Below are 18,140 nucleotides of genomic sequence, written 5' to 3' on the forward strand. Positions count from 1 at the left end.
GTCTGGTTTGGGATTCTGGGGGTGGGAAGCTATCGATTTGTAGAATTTGGGACTTATCCCAATTGATTTTAAGTCCTGAAAATATTCTGAATTGTTTGATCGTGTGGAGTGCGGTATGTAAACATGGGCCCGAGTCTGCTAGATATAACAGCGTGTCATCTGCATACATACTGATTTTTTCAATTAAGGAGCCCATTCTCAGTCCTTTAATCTCTGGGTTTGCTCGGATGGATATCGCAAGGGGTTCTGCCGCAAGGGCATACAATAGTGGAGATAAAGGGCAGCCCTGCCTCGTGCCTCTACTAAGGTCAAACATCTGAGATGACCACCCATTGGCTACCACCTTGGCTTTGGGTGCCTGGTATAGCAGTTGAACCCACTTAATGTATTTCAGACCGAAGCCATAGCCCTCCAAGCATCTCCAGAGATACCTCCACTCCACCGAGTCGAAAGCTTTTGCTGTGTCCAAAGTCACTACAACTCGTGAACCAACCTCCTCATGTGTGGCCTGTATATTTATGTATAATTTCCAGAGAATAAACGAGGTATTGCGACCAGGCATGAAACCTGCTTGGTCTGTATGTATTAGGGATAAGATGACCTGATTAAGCCTAATGGATAGTACTTTGGCCAAAATTTTGATGTCAACCTGTAAAAGGTAATGGGGCGATAGGATTCTGGGTATCCCGGGTCCTTTCCTGGTTTGATGATGAGCACTATTGTTGCCTCTGTCATGGATGGGGTAAAGTCCCAGTCTGAAAGAGATGGTTGTATAAAGCTAGTAATTTAAGGGTTAGTATTTCACTGAATTGGGAATAAAACTCAATTGGGAGGCCGTCTGATCCTGGGGATTTAAACCTGGCGAAACTGGCGATGGCAATTGTGATTTCGTCTGTGGTGAGGGGTGCCTCTAGTAAGTCTACCTGTTCTTTTGTCAGCTGTGGGAAAGTCACCTTCTCAAGAAAGAGGGACATTGATTGTGTCTCAGTGGGAGCTGTCGTTTTGTACAAGTCGGCAAAGAAGTCTCTAAACATGGAGGTTACCATGGGTGGGTCTGTTATTTGTTGTCCTCCAGGGCCATGTAGTGTGATAACCACCGGGGGTCTATCTTCACTGTGCACCAAGTACGCCAATAACTTGCCCGCTTTTTCCCCATATTCAAACATTTTTTGTTTAGAGAAAAAAAGTTTTTGTCTTGCTTTTTGAAATTGTAGCTGGGTGACTACTCTAGTTTGTAGTTTGAGCAGGTTTGCATTTGCGGGGGTCAGGGTGGTGGCAAAGTCTCTTTCAGCGGAGGATAGGTCCGTCAGCGCCTTACCGAGGGCACTGGCGGAATCTGTCTTGATTTTATTGATATCAATGATTAGCGTTGAGCGAGCGAATAGCTTAAAGGAGTCCCATACTGCGGAGGGCGATGCTGACTTGTCATTCCCCACAAGTATAGTCTCCACTTACCCACGAGCTCATCATCCTCCGGTAGGAGAGAGAGCCAAAATGGGTTCAAACGCCAGGATTGTGGTGGTTTGGAGATGGGGATGCTTGATGTAATCCAGTAGGCACTATGATCCGAGAGTATTCTGGGGCAGAATGCAGCCTCTAGTAGTCGCGCTGTCAGTCTGTGGGAAATGAGTATGAAGTCTATGCGGGACATGGAGTTATGAGAAGATGAGAAACATGAGTACGATTTTGTTTGTGGGAACTTGTGGCACCATGTGTCTGTTAAATGAAAGGTGGAGATGAGCTTGTAGAACCTAGTTTCGTTGGGAGCATTCAGGGTAGACGGAGTCAGTTGTAGCCTGTCTAGGGTTGGATTTAGTGTGGTATTAAAGTCACGTAGCCAAACTGCAGATATAGCAGGGTGACGGGCCATGAATGGCAGTCCCTCTTCAATTATGGTGATGTTAAATGAGGGTGGCACATAAAAGGCCAATATGAGTAGGGGTTCCCCGTATAATTTAGCTAGGAGAAATACGTATCGTCCCTGTGGATCAGTGGATAGTTCACATAACTCAAAATGTACAGATTTAGCTATCAAGACTGAGACTCCCCTGGAATGGGATGTGTGGGTAGAATGATACGCCCAACCAATCCATGGCCGGCGAAGTGCCATCTGGATGCTCCCCCTCAACATGTGTTTCCACCAAGGCTATCACATCGGCATGCTGTTTCTTGAGGAATGTGAAGACTGCTGCACGCTTAATTTTCTCGCGCATGCCCCTCACATTCCACGTAAGAAATTTTAGAGATGCATGAGTAGAGCTTTTTGAAATCTAATGACAGTTATGTTAAGCAATTTGCTCTTTGTGCGTAAGGCACATAGGTTCCTAATATTCAGACGTGGATGCATCAATATTGTATCACACAACATATATGAACACTCACATGAGCCTAGTCTTCGGAATGTTACCTGTTTCCTGTGGTTAGTATGCACAATCAAGTTCAACAAAGCTATAAACAAATGAACTCCCACCCCCCTCCCTGCCCTGCACTTTCCCAAACTGGTGCAGGCGTATACCCTTAACTTGTGTCCAACTGGGAAACATTCCATCTTCCAGGTTGTATGGAAGATGTAGAACATCTTGCTGAGACTCTGGGGTCTGAGTAAGTCAAGGGATATCACCCATATCAGTTGTTCAAGGTATGTCATAGTTTTTCGATCCCCTTGTTTCCTATTAAAGGCATTTAGTATGTTCCAGAGAAGACTCCAGTAATCATGGTACTGCTTCCCAGTGGTGTGTGGGGTAAAGTCTCGCTGCACAATGCATGTGGCTTGTAGGACTTTTGCACCTCCGGAGCCCCGAAGAGTAATTGGACTCCTGTATGGTAAATGTCTAGGGTTTGTGCTTTGTACTCGCGCTGGCTCATAAACGGTTCCATGTTGCTGTGTGTGGTACAAGACGTTCCACGTCCAGAAGTGGATGGTGGCGAACAAGGTTCCATGCGACTGTAGGGGACAATGCGACCATGCGACTCTGAAGAAAAGTTGCGCTGTAGATGAGTTTGGGCATAATAGTTATATCTTTATATATCTGGGACTTGGTCAATCAGCTCTTTTAGGGATAGCACGGCGTTCCAGCCAGGAAATCACTTCTTCGGGATCCTTAAAGAAGACTGCACAACCGTCATGTTCTATTCTGAGGCGGGCAGGAAAAAGCATGGAGTATTTGTAATGTAAGTTCCTCAGCCTGCGCTTGGCCTCCATAAAGCTCTGGCGACGGCGTTGTACCTCCGCTGAAAAATCTGGGAAAATAGCTACTTTAACATTCCATACTGGGATGTTTCCTTTCTCCCTCGCCATCCTTAGGGGTGCATCTCGGTCTTTGTAATTGAGGAGTTTGGCTATGAATGTGCGACGGGGTGCTCCCTGCAGGGGGGGGGGGGTCCGGCTGGCATGCGGTGTGCCCGCTCCACCGCAAACATGGGGGAAAAGGCTTCTCTCCCATAGGTGTTGATTAGGAGTTGTTCCAAGAACGTCCTTGCCTTCAGTCCCCTCTGGCAGGCCTATCAGGCGTAAATTACATCTTCTCTGCCTTTTCTCCATATCATCTTGTTTGGTGAGGAGTTGGTGTATTTGCTGTTGCATGCGGTCTGAGGATGTTTGTAAGGGTGGAATGGCATCCTCCACTGTGCTCAGCCTGGCCTGGCCTCCCTTCACCCGGTCCCTGAGCTTTTGGAAGCCTTGCCTAATGAGGGAAATATCCATCTTGACCTCCTCAATTTATGCTGTGAGGGAAGTTCTGCAGAAAGTGATTGCTTCAAGTAATCTGTCAGTATCGCCTGCCGTTCACTCTCCCCCTCCTGCCTTCTCAGGGATGCCATCTTCCTCCATGTCCTCCTTGTCTTGTCGGCGGTACTGCTCGAGTTTTGCCGCTGCTGCTTTCTGCTATTTTGTTGGTGACATGCTGCGGGAGTCTGAGGTGTCACTCAGTGGGTCTCCAATCTTGTGTTGGTAATCTAGTAGCCTGCGGGACAGGAGACGGTGCTGGCCTTGGCCTGAGGACCACCAAGATGTCCGCGGATGTCCGGGAGTAGAATCTTTCCAGGTGCGGCAGTTGCGTGGAAGATTGCTGTTCCATTTGGGGTGCTGGTTGTCTGAAGGTGGGGTGTGTTAAAGGTCCCCAAAAAGGTTTCCTAAGTGAATCCAGAAGGCAGCAGGGTGGAGATGCAATACAGGCCAGTTGTTTGGGTGGACAAAGATGGCTGCGGACCTCCGTCTGTAGGCCGAAGCCGCAGACTTGCCTAAATGCGGCTGCCGCTCCATCTGGGATACTGTGTGTCTGGGGGTCCCTGTAAGGGTGGGGTGGGGTGTGCTCAAGGTCCCCAAGAAGGTTTCCAGGAGGCAGCAGGGTGGAGATGCAATATAGGCCAGGTATACAGGTGGAGCAAGATGGCCGCGGACCTCCGGGAGTAGGCCGAAGCTGTGGACTTGCCTGAATTCGGCCGCCGTGTGGAGAATCGCCGCTCCGTTCGGGCCGCTGCTGGTCCAGTCGCCTGTGGGGTCAGCGCAGGGGATAGTGGATGTCCCCAGGAGGGATTGCCCGGTGGATGGTGAGTTTTGTAGAGTCCAGGATTAATTATATCAGGAGTGGTGGATGGAGCTCAGGGCATGCACGTCCTACTCCATGCTGCATCAGGCCACGCCCCCCGAGAGCCTGTATTTTAACGTTAACAAAACCTTGTCAGATGCTAACATACTACTGTATATACAGATAAAAAACAAAAAAAGTGTGTGATTTATTTCTGAGTGTGTACGTCCATTGACAACAGGACATGTTCACGCACAGTCTTTCTGAGAACATGGGCAAAATTCTGAATGTTTTTAACCAGTTTAAAAACTCTACAAAAAAACAAAAGAAATAAAAAATATTTTTTTCCACGTTGATCAATGTTAATTTAAAAATATGTGGTACTGTAGATAGAAAAAAAATATATTTTATCAAATAATTTGTCCTGTTAAAAAGTACACTATAATTATAAATCTAAATTTCTCTACCCCCCCTCCTTTCTTTTTTTTTTTTTTTCTTCTTAAACTCTACCACCCCCCCCCCCCCCTCCTCTTTTCTACATTCCTCCGATTTATCCCCACTATTTTCCCTTTTATTTATACATAGAGACTTTGGAACCAGTCTCTCATGACTGTATCCAAATTTCAAAGTACTCACCCTCATCCAAGCTATGGTAACAGTTACTTTCCATCTTTCTTTGTTACTGTAAGTAACATTGCAGTTACGAAATGCTACAATATGTTCATAAAATCTGATGCTTTGAGATCTGTTATCTGTTGAACTTACCTTATGAAAAACAATTCAAGATATTGATCAACTGAAAAAATTATAATTCTGATGCACAGCATTAAAAGTAATTTACAAGGCAAACAGGGGTCTTTTATTCTTTAAATGTTGCACATTTTTGCGCCTTTTTTTTTTTTTTTTTTTTTTTTTTTTTTACTGCGAAATAAAAAAAATCTTGAGCAAAGGAAAATGGAAAAAAGTTTTTAAATATTATTGGCTACTTCTTCGGTTGCTTTAAAGCTGAAGAAGACGCTATAGCTGGATACACACTATCCAATTTTCTGTAGATTCTTTCCTTCAGATTCACCAAAACCATATAATATGAGGTCAAACCTTAGGAGTTTCAATTTGTATGCAATCAGGCAGGCCCTTGCACTACATGGTTTTGGTAAATCTGAAGGAAATCTGACAAAAGTTGTATAGTGTGTATGGGGGTTATCTGTAACCATTCTTAAAAATGTTCCCTCCCCTCTCCTCTTACCTATCCTTCCTAACCTGTATGAAAAAAAAAATCTGTGTACTTACCCATTTTTAATTGGCCGTGGTCTGGTTATGTGATCTCGCAGCTCCGGCTCCCCTGTGTCAGTGAGCAGCTGCTGTAGGGGAGAGGGGGGAGTGACAACAATGGCTGGGCCATGGCAGCCTATGGGTCACGTCAAGGCTCCCAGGATTCACAGCCCTTGTTGAGTGCTATCTTACCCATTAAAAATGGGGAAGCACACACACTTGTTTTTATATACAGGTTAGGCAGAGTAAAAAGAATGGGGGGGGGGGGCATTTTTAAGAATAGTTCCAGTTAGGGTTTTCTTCCACTTTAACTGACATCATATACAGATAGAAGCTCATCTCTTTGATCTTCAGATGAATGAAACTGAGCAAATGCAAAGTAACATTGTTACTTTGTATTTCTGTATCTCACCTCTGAAAAATTATGTTAAAAAACTTTGTGTCACATGGTCAGTTTTTTGTTTTTTTTGTACAGCAGCAGCTTCTAAAGTCTCATGCACACCGGACATTATAAAAACTCCAGTAGCATTGTCGTGTTAAAAACATTTTGTTTTTTTAGCAAGAAAACACATGCTATGGGATCAAAAATGCTATATAGTCACGTTTTACCACGTTTACTGGCCAGAAGCCAAAAACATAAAACATCAGCTATAAAATGTCCAATGTGTACATGAGGCCTAATGCTTTTTAAATTATAGGGCAACTCCTAGAAGGTGGGGCAGAAGGACAGAGCATACTACACATACCCTGTGTACTTTGATGGCGTTTTTGGGCGTGTGTAGCACGCCCATTGTCCCCAACTGGTCAAATAATAAACCTGTATTAAATACAAGTTACCTTTAGGCAAGGATCCCAAACTAATGTTTTTTAAATCTGTCACTCAGACTGGCAGTTTCTCATATAGGCTACAGTTTGAAATCCATTGAAACCGTAGAACTAAAAGTGGAGTTTACAGTTTTTCATGATAAGTTAGCTTCAAATGGTGACTGGTAGCTGTGGTAAAAGTTAATTTGTTATCTGTACAGTATTAGGAAACTATTCGGTCTCTGTTAAAGTAGATGTGCTAATTAATAAGGTTGTTTCTTCTAGCTTCCTCATCAAGGTTTGCTAAGTCCGGTGAGTTCCGCATCCCACACAGTCTGGCTCTGATACCTGACCAAGGGCAGCTATGTGTCGCTGACAGAGAGAATGGGAGGATTCAGTGTTTCCATTCAGAAACCGGGAAGTTTGTTAAAGAAATCAAACATGCAGCATTTGGAAGTAGAGTCTTCGCTGTCGCCTATGCTTCAGGTAAGAGGAGAGGATTGTCCTCTAATGAATTTTATTGCAACTTTACTGTATGGCCTCATGTTGTAGAGTGCTATGCAAACTGTTGGCACTATATCAATTCTTTATAATAATAATTATCAGAGCTGTGTCTGCCTGTGTAGACGCGTTGACCTCAGTACAAGTTGGTTTGGGTAACATCAGAGCAGCTAAAAATCTTTGAATTCCAGGAAAACTAATTCTGGCTTTGAGGACGTTTCCTTGAAATGGTATGTTCCTGAAAATGTTTTTTTCTCTAACTTCTGATTAGAAAATGCAAGGATCCCTGCCTTTCTACATTTTATACAGTATATCACAATAATCGTTATTGTTTTGTAGACTGCCCAAATATAGATATTATTGTATGCTATGCAAAAAGTTTAGACTTCTGTTAGGAGGCAAGATACAGTGGTTTTCTGAGATGGTAATCCTTACAATTGGCTGATGTGTATAGATTAACCCCTTTGCATCTAAGGGTAAAGCAGATATTAATGCCTAAGCACACTTTTGCATCTTTGACATGTGTTTGTTAAACTGTACATATCATCACAACTACTCTGTGCATTCAGGTGGATTATACCTTGGTTTTTTTTCAGGACAAAATGGGATTTCATTTGGTGGTAAATGGTAATGGATCGCTCCTTATTTTTTTTTAATCACCAAAGGAAAAAAAATAATTTTTTATATATAACTGTATAATTCTTGTTACTACCATGACCTACCACCAAAAGACAACCCAAAATAAATTCTCCTGCTCCGGACGATCGCAGCAATACCACATATGTGTATGTTAGTTGTTGTGTGTACCTGTAGTACAGCCCAGAAACAATAGTGCACATTTTGCTGCTTTTTTTTTTTTTTATCCTACTTAAAGTGGAGTTCCACCCAAAAATGGAACTTCCACTTTTTGGATTCCCCCCCCCCCTCCGGGGTCACATTTGGCACCTTTCAGGGGGGAGGAGGGAGCAGATACCTGTCTAATACAGGTATTTGCTCCCACTTCCTGGCATAGCTCACCGCGGCGCTTGCGGTGACCTATGCCACTTCCGGCGCCTACACTCTCCTCCACCGCTGTATTCTGTGAGACACAGAACACAGCAGGGACCAGAGAGGACGCGCAGTGTGACTTGCGCATGCGCAGTAGGGAACCAGGAAGTGAAGCCGCGCGGCTTCACTTCCTTATTCCCTTACCGAGGATGGCGGCGGCAGCAGCCGAGAGTCGAAGGACAGATCGGCTTCGGCTGCCGACATCGCGGGCTCCCTGGACAGGTAAGTGTCCATATATTAAAAGTTAGCAGCTGAAGTATTTGTAATGCAATGTATCTTTCCTCTCCGTTCAGAGAGAGTAAACACAGGGGCGGGCTTCACAGTGACTGATCATTGTGATAGACAATAAGAGGTTATCACAGCGATCAGGTGACCCAGAACCGGGAGTTCCAGGACCTGATCGTTAGAATGGGACCCGGGGCTCCCGGGGTCTCTGTGCTGGCAGCACGCTGTGCATTGCTTTCCCAGCACAAAGACAGATCCGCTTATATGCAGTCCCATGGAAAAAAAGCCCAGTCCAGTGGGGCTGCAAATATGCATACTGTGGCACGAAGGGGCCAAGCAACAAAATTAATTCTGTAATTGCTTAAAGTTGTTAGATTGTGGCTGGCCATGCAGGTTGGTCTGACCACTAAACAGATTTTTTTCTGCATATTTATACTTTGATCATATGAATGCTCCCTCCTTTGAGGAGGGTTGGTCCGGGAATGGCTGAGGAGCTGAGAAATGCCCACAGCCATACGTTTTTTTTTTCCTGTTTTTTTTGTAAGTGGCTGGATCATGTGAGTCATCTAATGTGTAGGTATACCTTATAAAGGCATTCTATTTACACATGTACAATAGCCAATCAACCACTCAAAATAAGCTGGCCAAGTCATTTCATTAACAACCTTGCTATTGTGAAAAGAGCTGATGTACGGCACTTTGGCTGTGCCAAATATTTAACTCCCATTAAAGCGATCTGTCACCTATTGTAATGTGTAAATGTTGGGGCTATCCTATTACTGGCTGCATCTCTTTTATCACAGCAATAGGCTTATAATACAATATCTTTATTTCCAGTTGAAGTTGAGAGCTGTGACATGCATCCTTCATTTCACAATCTTGGAGTCTATCAATGTAATGTATAGAGATGCATTAGGTTTGTGTAAGATTTCATACATCTGATACATATACGGAGTCTGTAAAAGAAATGTATGAGCATGAACTTGGAGATGCCTGATATCGGCTATTAGCTTGATAGGCTTTGTGACAGGTTTCCTTTAGTAACAATGACCTAATAAAGTAAAAGTTCCATGTCTGTCCATCTTTGTTCTAGGAGGAACATTGTATGCCGTTAATGGGAAATCCTACTATGGGGATTCTGAGCCTGTACAAGGCTTCGTAATGAACTTCACTACAGGGGACATTCTAGACACCTTTGTTCCAGTTAAAAAGGTAATATAGTTTCCTGATTGTGATGTTTAAAGCCTTGTGCACGCCACTACATAAAAAAAACTGATAGCTCAGGTTGAAGCCTTTGTACTCACAATCCGATGTTAGCACAGTGATCTCCCCTGCTGAGCTGTTGTGCTCTGACAAGAGGGGCGCCCCCACTGCCAAAACACTCCGGTTAGCACTCTCAGCCATTGGCTGAGGTCGCTGGCTGGGAGTAGGTTGGCAGACCTTTTTCGGTCATGAGCCTTAGACAGAAGCCTGCCATACACATGGCCTGAATGCTGGCCCGCGTGTATTAGCCTTTACTAAAACTGGTAGGAAGAAACCCAGCTTGACCTATTGCACGGGTTATTTACCTGTTTGTACAAGGCATTTATATGAACTATAGAAATGTATACAAAATCTGCTTCCCTTCAAATGATAGTTGTCTACTGGCGTGTGACATACAAAATGCACATCAATGTTGGTGTTGGCTTCAAAGTGGTAGAAAATGTCTTTGACAGATCCCCACCCTCTGGACTTTTTAAACTATATTTGATGCAATTTCCTGAATTAATCCTATTATGCCCAGTTTTACTTGCCAACAGAGACCCTTTAAGTGTGTGCCCAATATATTCTAGCTATGTAAATACTAGATTGATAGAAAGCATTAGAAGTAATATTAGAACATGTTTGTCAGGTGAAACTCAGAGGTTTGTTTTGGCTGAATGTTCACACGGTGTGTGACTTGTACTGTGGTTATGTTTGCAGAATTTTGACATGCCCCATGACCTTGTGGCAACAGACGATGGAGCGGTGTATGTCGGAGATGCCCACGCCAACACAGTGTGGAAATTCTCACCTTCGGAAAGTAAGTTCTGTCCATGTCTCCTGTTATTTATTTTGGCCAAATGATGCAGGCAAACTTTGAAATTAAACCTTGAATGTTTAGACTGGTTCTATCTGCATAGTATAAACACACTTATTCATTTGAATATGAATAGGGGACTTTGTTTTTTTTTTTTTTTTGTTTTTTTTTGTTTTTTTAGCAGCGTTCTGTACTCTGATCTGATCTCACTGACCATTTTAAGCAGAAATCTCGTGCTGCAGTCTTGCTGTAATGGAATTGTCACACAACTAATTGCCCATTACCTTTAACTGTCTGGTCTGTTAATCACAGGATTTGTGAGACTACTGGCATACTTTTGTTATTATGTATAGTTTTTTTTTTTTTTTTTTAACCTCGGAAGATCAATTTTAGAGTAATTCCCTGACAATCTCTTGCAACACTGCACATTTGATTTCTGTTTGAAATTTCAGTAGTATAGCTGCACGTTATATATGAGCGTGACAAATCTGTCTAAAAAGATAGTCTGTGCATTTGTCTGAACCTTTCTATGTATATAGTTATCCTACAAATGCTTTATTGAGCTAAAAACATGTGGTTGAAGATCCAGAAGAAACTGAATAGTCTTGAATGAAGGGTCTACAACCAGATTTATGGTGTAAACTGCACATCATTTTTAAGCGGTGTTTGCTTAAATGATTAATTACTGCTATATCTTTTATTTAATGTAGCTGTACTGTTTGGTAGAGTTCAGTACATTGATGCTCTTTTTTTTTTTTCTCCTAGAAGCAGAACACCGGTCTGTGAAAAAAGCTGGAATTGAGGTTGAAGAAATAACAGGTATTTATTTATTATGGATTTTAGGCGCTCGTATTGTAAAAAAAAAAAAAAAATGTTTTGTGTTGTTCATGTAACACCTGTAGTTTTGTCTTACAAACAGGTACATACTATTCCATATGCATATACAGCAAAAAGTTAACACAGCAGCAATAAATGTTCTGCCAGTACGAGCTTAGGGTTTATAGAGAAATTTGTCAGGCCTAACTGTTGCATAAAGGCAGCCATCATCATAACGTATGAGATGCTATTAGTATTTTTTACCCCCCCTTTCTGATATTAATGACCTAACACATGCTAATCATAAGACTCAGAGGCTGAGGTAGGTGTCTGGGTTCACCTCTGTACACTCTGGCCCCATGGGGGTGCTGGAAAGTAAAGCTATAAATAATGTTTTTTGTTTACAAAGCAGAGGTTTTTAAAGTGTTAACCCAAAAAAAAAAAAAAAAAATAGATTTCCTGGTACCTTAAAGCAGATTAAACAGCACAGTGCTTGTGCTGTGTAATATGCCCCCCTCTAAAATATTAAAAAAAAACCTGAACCTGCCACTTCCTGTATCCCCTCTCTAAACAGACCATGAAAATCAGGGCAGCTCCGCCCTGATAACCGTGGTCCGATTGCGGCCATCCATCATACGCTGCTGTCCCCTCTGCTCTCCTCTCTCCCCCCTCACCCCGCTCCTTCCTGCATGTCAGCTCGTGTTTGTGCCTCGGTCTCTGCTCCACCCCCCACCCCCACCCCCGGCCACTTCTAGTAAAGATTAAAATGTTTTATGCTCACTGCTAGCAACTCTTTCATATCCTGGCAGAGCACACTGCATTATTCATTTAGAAAACGTGCGCTGTAAATAACGTTTTAGCGCTGTCTTCAGGCCAGTCACGTGACTCTCAGCCGGTTTCCATGGCTACTGCAGGAGAGGCTGAGCGGCCATGTGATCTCCCTGGCTGACGTCAGAGGGCGATCACGGCCCCTCCTGCAGTATTCATCCATTGGAGCTGTACAGCGGCCACGAGTCATGTGACCGGCCGGAAGACAGCTCTAAATCAGTACTTACAGCGCTCGTTTTTCTACAAGGTACAGTGTGCTCTGCCAGGCTCTAACAGAGAGTCTGGCAGTATTTGAGTTATATAGGTTAACAAACCCTTTACGCATACTTAAGATCTCTGTACTGTATATGTATGCATACATTGAAGGGGGGACTTGATTTGGAGGTATGAAAGCCTTGTTCAGTCTTTGTCATTCATTGCCTAGGAGTTGTCTACCCCAGTGGTCATCAACCCTGTCCTCAGGGCCCACTAACAGGCCAGGTTTTATGTATTACCTTGGAGAGATGCAGACTAGAATACTGCAATCACTGAGCAGCAAATGATATCACCTGTGATGTATTTCAGTTATCTTGTAAACCTGGCCTGTTAGTGGGCCCTGAGGACAGGGTTGATGACCACTGGTTTACGCTGTCTCCCTTCTCTTCCATCCTTCATAAACTTGCAAGATGAGGCATATTTAAGTATCCAAACCTTTCAGTTTGTGTCAGAAAAAATAGCTTGAATGTTTATAGCAGTGTTTCTGAACCTTTTTTCAGTCAAGGCACCCTTGAAAAATATTTTTCTCGGGGCACCCCAGTTTAAGGCTTGGTTCAAATTACTGCGTGTCAGGGAACGCACGCAAAATCATGCATGTCCCCGACACACAAGCGAATGTGCTGCTCTTGAGCAGACGTACAGGGCTGCCATTGGTTCCTAAGATCCCCTTCACATGGCCAGGTAGCTGCGGCATAAATCAGCATGTGCGGCTACATGCAAACAGCAGCGGCCTCTATCAGCCCACTATTCCATTAAATGGGCTGAGCGTTGATTGCATAACCTGGTTGTTCCAACAGCAAGAATCTGACAATTCTTGCTGCATGAATCTGATGGTCGCATCTACCCGGTTGTCTGAAAAGGGGCCTAAAGGTACCCCCATGCATGGAAAACATGGTGTGTTTTCAGTGCGGTAAAATTTTAAAAGAAATGGTCAGGGACTTATTTTCCTGTGATTCTGAGGGTTGGGCATCCTATTAAAATAATGGGCTTCCCTATATGCATCATGCAGCTGCACACATGTGAATCAAGGGCTTGTTCACATGTGAGGTTGAGGGACAGTAAAGCCACAAATTTGAGCCGATTTTACTACCTCCATCTGCTCTCGTTTTAGCTGCAGAGGCAGAAGCCATGGGTCATACGCATGATGTGGCCGCAGCAGCCGCCCTGCAACTATCTGCATTGCAATTAGTTGTGGCATGGTAGTGATGCTGCATTTAAGGGGGTTAAAACAGGCATACATTTTTAAAACATACATAACAAACGCACGCATATACTGCTGACTGGGGAATTTGAAGAGACACACAAGGCAGTTGTCTTAGGAACTCTGCCCCCCCTATGCACGAATTGTACAACGCATTCAGAATCCCCATTCATCCAGATGCCTCTTCTGCCAGTTGGATTCAGCTGCCTCCTTGTTGCTGCAGGACCAAGCCCACTGGCAGAGCTGCTCCTTGTGCCTACCCTGAGTAAGCTTCCATTGTGCCGAATTCCAGCAGCAGAGCAGTGGGAGTTTGATCTGATCTGATTGCCATTCTCAACCGGAATGCCGTGGCACCTCTGACAACCTCAACCTGCACCCCAATTGAGAAAGGCTGGTTTATAGGACCGTGCATCATGTGTACTCATTGGACTTTTTTCTAAGACCCCTTTCACACTGAGGCGTTTTTCAGGCGCTACAGTGCTAAAAATAGCGCCTGTAAAGCGCCTGAAAAAAGCCTCTGCTGCAAACCTAGTGTGAAAGCATGAGTGCTTTCACACTGGGGCGGTGCGCTGGCAGGGCATCACAAAAAGTCCTGCCAGCAGCTTCTTTGCAGCGGTGGAGGAGCGGTGAATACAACGCTTCTCCCCATTGAAAACAATGGGGCAGGGCTTTTATACCCCCGGCAAAGCGCTGCTGCAGCTGCGTTTTACGGGCGGATTTAACCCCTTTTCGCCCGCTAGCGGGGGTTAAAACCGCCCCACTAGCGGCCGAATAGCGCCACTAAAACACCAATAAAGCTAAAAATAGCGCCGCTTTACCGCTGACGCCCGGGCGGCTCAGTGTGAAATGGGTCTTAGTCTCTTTCACCTTAACAAGCTGATGGCAGCATTGTGAGAGTCGGTTATAGCTTTATTACATCAATTCTTGCATCCATCTGGGTTCACACTGTTTTGAACTATTGCTATAATAGTCATTTATCCTGCTGGGCACCAACACTTTCTTGACATTAAGTGGTCCTAATCTCTCATGTCTTATTTTCAGAAACAGAAATCTTAGAAACACGAGTGAGAAGTCGACCCAAAACTAACATAACAGCCCCGGAAAAGCATCAGGAACAAGCCAAGCAAACTCTAGTTCAGCAGAGCAGTGTTGGCGTTTCCTTTGTTCTCATCATCACTTTGTTAGTGATTCCAGTTGTGGTTCTTGTGGCCATCGCAATTTTTATCCGATGGAGGAAGAACAGAGTGTATGGAGGTATTTTCACAGAAAAGTCTATTCATAATTTTTACATGCTAGATGTTTATTGGAGTCATGTGTACTTTCATTTAGTTGAAGATCCTAGTGAAATAAAGTGAACATACTCAAAACACACCATACCATTTTACAGCCATGACAATATACAAAAATGGCTTAAGAGCAGCCAATGTTTTGGTACTTTTTCTAGGTGAAGAGCACAAATCTGAATCGTCACCTGGAGGGATCCTGGGAAAACTCAGAGGTTTGCATTTTATTTGTTCCATTTGAAAGTGAATACTAAGGCATAAACATTGGCACTAAGACTTTGTAAAGGGCATCATGTTGGAAAAAATATGAAAGCTCTTGTTAAATATTGCTTTGGGTTTACAGTATAGTTAGAGCTGAAATGCTTCCAGCCTGTCAATCATTTGAGTTGTTTCATGCTAGCTTTGCTGCCAGCTATGAAAGAGGGTAAGGAATACATTGATAGAATCAGTCTCTGCATAGAGGGGGGGGGGGTCACATTGAAGTCAGACAGTAGTGTTTGAGGAAAAGGGAAAGCTCTAGTCTTTCATCACGTTCTGTCTGATCGTTTTCATTTTGGCTATCTTTGTAGCATAAAGTACAGTACATAAAAGATAAGAATATGTATTTTCATCGTCTGCTATAAAATCAAAAATGTGAAAAAAAGTGTACCTAGCCTGTCTGCCCCTTATAATACTAAATCTATATATATTTTTTAAAAGGTGCCAAGTAGGAGTGGCTGCTGCTAGTCTTAACGTTTTTAATATTACTATGCTAAATAAATAGTGCTCATTTTGTAGATTTTGTATATGTGTATAACCTTATGAGAATATAGAATGCTATAAGTAGTAGAATTCAAGGAGTATCAAGTCAGTCTGCCAATCTTGTCTTGTGTACTGGTCTCTCAGGTTTTTGTGTTGAACATATTTCATTTTTTTTTTATTTTATTAAACTTTTTTTTTTATATATTATTTGCTATAAAGATTTTCATGTCTTGGTCTTTACAGTAGTCTCCTGTGACTAGTGGAGTACTTTGTGCTGCAGGCAACACCTTCTCTATTCCAGCCTTTCTTAACCTTTTTAACAGGAGGGGGTAACCCTCTACACAAACATCTGCATAAAAAGATTATGATTGCTATGATTTGCAAATCCCATATTTTATCCACAATAGAAAACATATTACATGTTTAAAATTAGAAAATGTACCATTTTAAGAAAAAAAAGTCATTTTAAAATCAGTGGCAGTAACATGTCTCAAAAAGTTTGAACAGGGCAACAAAAACTGGCAAAGTACAACCCCAGATTGCAAAAAGTTGGAACAGGTGCATGTTTACCACAATGTAGCATCCCCATTTCTTTTCAACACTCTGTAAACATTTGGGAACTGAGAAGACCAGTTGCTGGAGTTTTGGAAGAGGAATATTATTCCCATTCCTGCTTGAGCATATTCTGAGCTAAAACCTGATGTGCAAGCTGCCCATTTCATATGTACTTATGCACCCCCATAGCATCAGAGATGCAGGCTTTTATGCTGAGCGCTGATAACAAGCCGGAAGATGCCTCTCCCCTTTAGTCTGGAGGACTTGGCACCCATAGTTGCCAAAAAAATTTAAAATTTCGATTAGTCTGACCACCGAACTGTTTTCCACTTTGTAACAGACCATTTTAAATGAGCTTTGACCCAGATAAGACAGCAGTGTTTCTGGATCATGATCAGATATGGCTGCTTCTTTGCATGATAGAGCTTAAACTTGCATTGTTTGGATGGCACAGTGAATTGTGTTCACAGACAGTGATTTTTTTTAAGTATTTCTGAGCTCACGCAGTGATGTCCAATACATAATCATGCCCGTTTTTTAATGCAGTGCCCTCTGAGGGCCCGAAGATCCACGAGCATCCAATATTGCATTTCAGCCTTGTCCCTTGCGCACAGAGATTTCTGCGGACTCTCTGAATCTTTTAATATTATGTACTGGCACACTAAATAAGCAGACCTTGATGTTTGTTTGTTTTTTGCAAGGTCCACTTTAAAGTCAAAATATTTTTGTTGTTTTAACTAAGTATTAGAGTAGTTTATGTTCCCTTTGTTGTTTACCTTACCTTGTAATGATGGGCTCACGTGTTGTGGCTGCAGTTTATAGTGTCATGGCTGATCTGCCCTGCCTGTTTGTGTTTGTTTTAGATCTAATTTTCTTTATTGTACATCATGGGACATGGCGCCTTAAGTAATTACTTAATGGATTATAGGCCACCTTCAGGTGATGGACACTGGTATACCCAATCCAGGAAGTTCACTCCCTATATAACCCCTCCTTCCAGGAGCACATCAGTTTTTTTGCCAGTGTCTAAGGTGTTGGTCACGAGTGAAGATGTGCTCTGAGGAGCTCCAAGGGGGATCCATGCTGGATTTAAATAGCCTCCATAGACCAGATCCATCCAAAGTGGATGGTACCTGGGGCCTCGTATCCGAAGCACAAGGTTTTGCCTGTAATGCCTCTCTTTGTAGGGCTGGACCCCGGGAACCCAGGGCTTAGGTCTTGCTACATTACCTAAAGCTTTCCTGGTGGGGTGCTTTTACAGGTCCAAGGGAGTGGTACCCCAATATCTAGGGACCTGGTCCTTGAAGGTTTGCTAAATGCAGCCCGCCGTGATGGGTGAAGGTTGGATTGTTTGTTAATTCAGCTAATCCTGCGGCGGGGATAAGGTAAGGGAAGAAATTTAGGAACTGAAAAGTCCACCTATGTATTCTTCTATTAGGGAAAAAATGTGTTCATGCCTTAAATTCACCACTAGAGGAAGTCTATGCACATACCTTAATCTGTTGTCTTCACTGTAAGTTCAGTCTCTGTGTGGCCGCAGCAGCGTTTGGAGGGGGATTTTTTTCTCAGGTAAAAACAAATCTGACAAAAAAATGGATAGGAAGCGTGCTAGATCCCCCTCCCCCACTTCAGAACCTTTGCAAAGGGAACAGTGGGCACAGGATGAGGTGTTAACCTCAGGCGATCAGGAGGAAAAACTAACCGATGATTCCTCTGCGGAGGAAACAACGGTAGATGAACCTTTTTCAGCCTCTCAATCTGAGAAATTGCTGATACAATCTCTTATGGAGATGGTTCATTCTACTTTCATTCTACCTCTAACGGAGTCTTCTGAAAGCTTGGTTTCTTCTTTGGGTTCCTTAAAACCTTCTCAGCCTTTGCATGCGTTTCCTGCACATGCATTACTAAAACAGCTTATTTTTGCTGAATGGGATCACCCGGATAAGCATTTTCTCCCTCCCTAAGAGATTTTCAATTCTCTATCCCCGGAGGAGAAATTCTCCAAAAAATGGAAAGTACCAGCAGTT

General features: G+C 43.2%; 1 protein-coding gene across 4 annotated transcripts in view; it reads left to right on the forward strand.

Annotated features, from left to right (window-relative positions):
• The window catches only part of PAM (peptidylglycine alpha-amidating monooxygenase), a 331,085-nt gene that overhangs the window by 299,946 nt on the left and 12,999 nt on the right, over positions 1 to 18,140 (forward strand). For 2 of the 4 annotated variants that reach the window (XM_073624571.1, XM_073624573.1), the window contains 6 exons: positions 6,888 to 7,088; positions 9,469 to 9,587; positions 10,338 to 10,437; positions 11,200 to 11,253; positions 14,576 to 14,788; positions 14,979 to 15,032. In XM_073624571.1, coding sequence (XP_073480672.1) covers positions 6,888 to 7,088; positions 9,469 to 9,587; positions 10,338 to 10,437; positions 11,200 to 11,253; positions 14,576 to 14,788; positions 14,979 to 15,032 — 741 coding nt within the window. The remainder of the gene's footprint in view (positions 1 to 6,887; positions 7,089 to 9,468; positions 9,588 to 10,337; positions 10,438 to 11,199; positions 11,254 to 14,575; positions 14,789 to 14,978; positions 15,033 to 18,140) is intronic. The other 2 variants (XM_073624572.1, XM_073624574.1) reach the window with 1 other exon arrangement.

This window comes from Aquarana catesbeiana, linkage group LG01, assembly GCF_042186555.1.
Source record: "Aquarana catesbeiana isolate 2022-GZ linkage group LG01, ASM4218655v1, whole genome shotgun sequence".
NCBI lineage: Eukaryota > Metazoa > Chordata > Amphibia > Anura > Ranidae > Aquarana > Aquarana catesbeiana.